This window comes from Vicia villosa, unplaced genomic scaffold (assembly GCF_029867415.1).
Source record: "Vicia villosa cultivar HV-30 ecotype Madison, WI unplaced genomic scaffold, Vvil1.0 ctg.000109F_1_1, whole genome shotgun sequence".
Classification (NCBI taxonomy): Eukaryota; Viridiplantae; Streptophyta; class Magnoliopsida; order Fabales; family Fabaceae; genus Vicia; species Vicia villosa.
The window spans coordinates 417,815-420,967 of record NW_026705020.1 but is presented as its reverse complement, the minus strand read 5'-3'; the positions used below and the strand labels follow the sequence as shown (position 1 = coordinate 420,967).

Below are 3,153 nucleotides of genomic sequence, written 5' to 3'. Positions count from 1 at the left end.
GATTAACCGAACACTACCCTGCCCCTGGGTTAAAAATGAAGGTTTTTTTCTGAATAGAAATGAAACTTCTACTTCAAGGCTCAAAGGGGTTAACGAGGGTCTATCTCCCTTATATCTCCGGTGTTTGGGGATTTGAAACAATGCCTGTACATCATTAGCAAGGTTTTATTCGAAAGCGCACCGTTTGAAATTCTTGGTATTACGCTCATCATCCTCCCTCCAGAGTTACTTGCTTTTTTTTTATTTACAAGAGTTGAGTACAACAAGAAAATAAAAGCGAATGGATTGTTTCAAGACAAAAATATTCAATGTATTATGATTATTATTCAAAAACAAACGAGTTTTGCATACGAGAAAGTGCTTAACGAAACAAGAAAATTACAAATGAGAATGCAGAATGAAACTTAAATTGCCAACATTGAAGAGACTTGACTCCGTCTGGATCTATTGCTTTAGAAGGTACATCTTGCAATCTCGACCTCTGCTCAGGCGTGGGAAATTCAATTTATGCGCAGACCGTTTGGCGTGAAGCAGATTGCCTTGGAATCAATGAGGTTTTGAACTGTGCCTTTGAATACGTTGCAACCTTCAATCAAATGTCCAGGTGCCCCTGAATGGAACTCACAGTAGGCGTTGGGATCATATCCTTCAGGATAAGGAAAAGGAGGAGGCCCGAGTTGTTTTAATTCCACTAAAGAATTTTGGAGTAAATGAGAGAGCAACTGACTATGAGGCATTGGAATTGGTTCATATACCTTTCTTGGCCTTCTTTGATTCCGCCCACCCTGTGGTCGGTGATTTTGTCTATATCTCTGCTGTTGTTGCGGAGCATACTTAACTGATTGATTATATAGAACAGGCTCTTGTTGCACAAATTGAACTGGTGACTGGCTAATAGTCGCAGCACAAATTTGTGGAGCATCCTGATCAGGAGTACTTTCTGTCATTTGACAACAAGGGATCTGAACTGGAGAATAAGCATGATCTCTTTCTTCAACTTCGAAAATTGTACTTGTTTCTTCACCATCTTGTTCTGGGAATTCAAAATTAGTAGCAGTGTTCTGAATCTTGCCAGTCATAAGACCGTGCTCAATTCTTTCTCCTATGACAACCAAAGTTGAGAATTCAGAAGCGGCACATCCAACCATCCGATTCAGATAGGGGTCTTGTAAAGTGTCCATGAACATGTCTACAAGTTCTCGTTCCAAAAGGGGAGGTTGAACTCTAGCAGCTAGCTCCCTCCATCTTTGTGCGTACTCTCTAAAGGATTCGTCAACCTTCTGAGTCAAACCCTGAAGATGAATTCTGGTAGGAACCATATCACTATTATGTTTGTAATGCTTGAAAAAGGCTTTGGCTAGATCTTTCCAAGTTCGGATGTTGGTCCTTTCAAGTTGGGTATACCATTCAAGAGATGCCCCACTAAGACTATCCTGAAATAAGTGCATTAGAAGTTTATCATTTTCTGCATAAGGAGCCATCTTGTTGCAAAATGCCTTGATGTGTGTTATTGGGCAAGTGGTACCCTTGTACTTCTCAAAGTTAGGGACTTTGAACTTTGGAGGAATCTTGATATCAGGCACCAAGCATAGACTAGCAGCATCCAAACCAAGGCAATCACGATCCTCAACCGCTTTCAATCTCTTATCCAAAAGACGAAGCTTACCCTCATCTTCATCCATTGGAAACTTAAAAGTATCATATGACGAAACAGAAAGATTTTCACGGTGTGGAGCCTCGTTGACGGGAACTTGTATAGTGTTTCTAACATTCAAATTCAAAGGGGCCTCTTGGGTAGGATTGACGACTTTTTGATGAACGCCGCTTGGATCAACAATAAAATCCGGCCTCTGAACAAGCTTTCTTAAATCTCCTTTTCCACGGGTAACGGTTTGGATAGCTTCCAAAAATTGACCCATAGTAGTCCCTATCTGAGCCCTAATCTCTGCCATGTCTGTCTGAATTTGTTCCATGATTAACCAAATCGGGAAATCAATTTTGCAGTCTCTGATTCCAAATACAAGTAAAGATGCGAATGAGCTCCTTGTAGAAATGCATGTCATGTATGAATGATAAACTCCTATGATGCAATGGTATACGAATATATTTTATTTTATATTTTTTTTTTCATGCAATGCAATGTGGCATAGAGTGGGGGTTATTATAAGGATGCCCCACATATTTTAAGGGATAAACACAAGGAAACCCCTTAAGGGCTATGAATAATGATAGATAGATGGAAATCCCTACAGGAAAAGGACTATGACACAATATAGGAAATCCCTACGGGCTAGGGAATGCGTGGGAGCGGGCACATGATGACCGTTCAAGACAGTCACCAGGTCTCATGGGCATCGAGAGTCCAATCGACATGCGTTAATGAAGATGTCCTTCGTGGGAAGGGCACGTGGTTGTAAAAATACAAAGATGTAAAAGGAAAATCCCTACGGGCTAGGGAGTGCGTAGGAGTAAGCATGGGGTGACCGTTCGAGATAGTTACTAGATCTCATGGCCATCGAGAGGCCAATCGACGTATGCTAACAAAGGTGTCCTTCGTATGAAGGACACGATTTTAAGAATAGGATCCCTATAGACTAGGGAATACGTAGGGGTACCTGCAAAATTGAAACGCATAGATACTCGAAGCATATAAATTGCAAACATATAATAAGTACATAAGCCCAAAAGTCCTAGGTTCATAGGTTCGACGTAGCGGCTCTTGGGAGCCAACCTTTTTATAGGGGGGTTCTAGAAGGCCTCATGGGGTCGTTCGTAGCCTCCGAGACTTTTGGTCTCTTCGGATTTTAGAACAACTCATTTTATCCATGAGGTTCGAATTTTTGGGGTAGGTTCTCGGAGAGATCAGCCAAGTATCCAGTCATGCCCTCAACAAAGTCAAGCTTCGTTTTGGACATTTCCGAATACTCAACCCACTCCGAGTGGAGTTATCAATGAGACTCGTAGGAGATTCATACTCCCCTATTGATCTCAAAGTTAACTCCCACACTTAGAGTTTTAACACAACATAATAACACAACAGTGCATATAATATAACATTTATGCAATTAAATGCAAATATATAAACATATATAATTAAATAATTTTAGGCAGAACAAATAAACAAAAAACAAAAACAAATAAATAATAAAGAAA

At 40.4% G+C, this 3,153-nt stretch overlaps 1 protein-coding gene across 1 annotated transcript; it reads right to left on the bottom strand.

Moving 5' to 3' along the window:
* Window positions 1-500: 500 nt before the first annotated feature.
* Window positions 501-1,973, bottom strand: LOC131624238 (uncharacterized). The gene is made up of 2 exons (XM_058895191.1): window positions 1,584-1,973; window positions 501-1,433 (listed from the first exon to the last, which is right to left on the bottom strand). The coding sequence occupies exons 1-2, from the start codon at window positions 1,971-1,973 to the stop codon at window positions 501-503; spliced, it is 1,323 nt and encodes a 440-aa protein (XP_058751174.1).
* Between the last annotated feature and the right edge of the window lie 1,180 nt (window positions 1,974-3,153).

What these genes read in the sequence shown, in the direction of transcription:
- LOC131624238 (XM_058895191.1), bottom strand. Translation starts at nt 1,973, where the DNA reads ATGGAACAAATTCAGACAGACATGGCAGAGATTAGGGCTCAGATAGGG. An exon ending in ATGCTGCTAGTCTATGCTTG is followed by an intron (nt 1,434 to 1,583) that starts GTGCCTGATATC and finishes CACTTATTTCAG; the next exon opens with GATAGTCTTAGTGGGGCATC.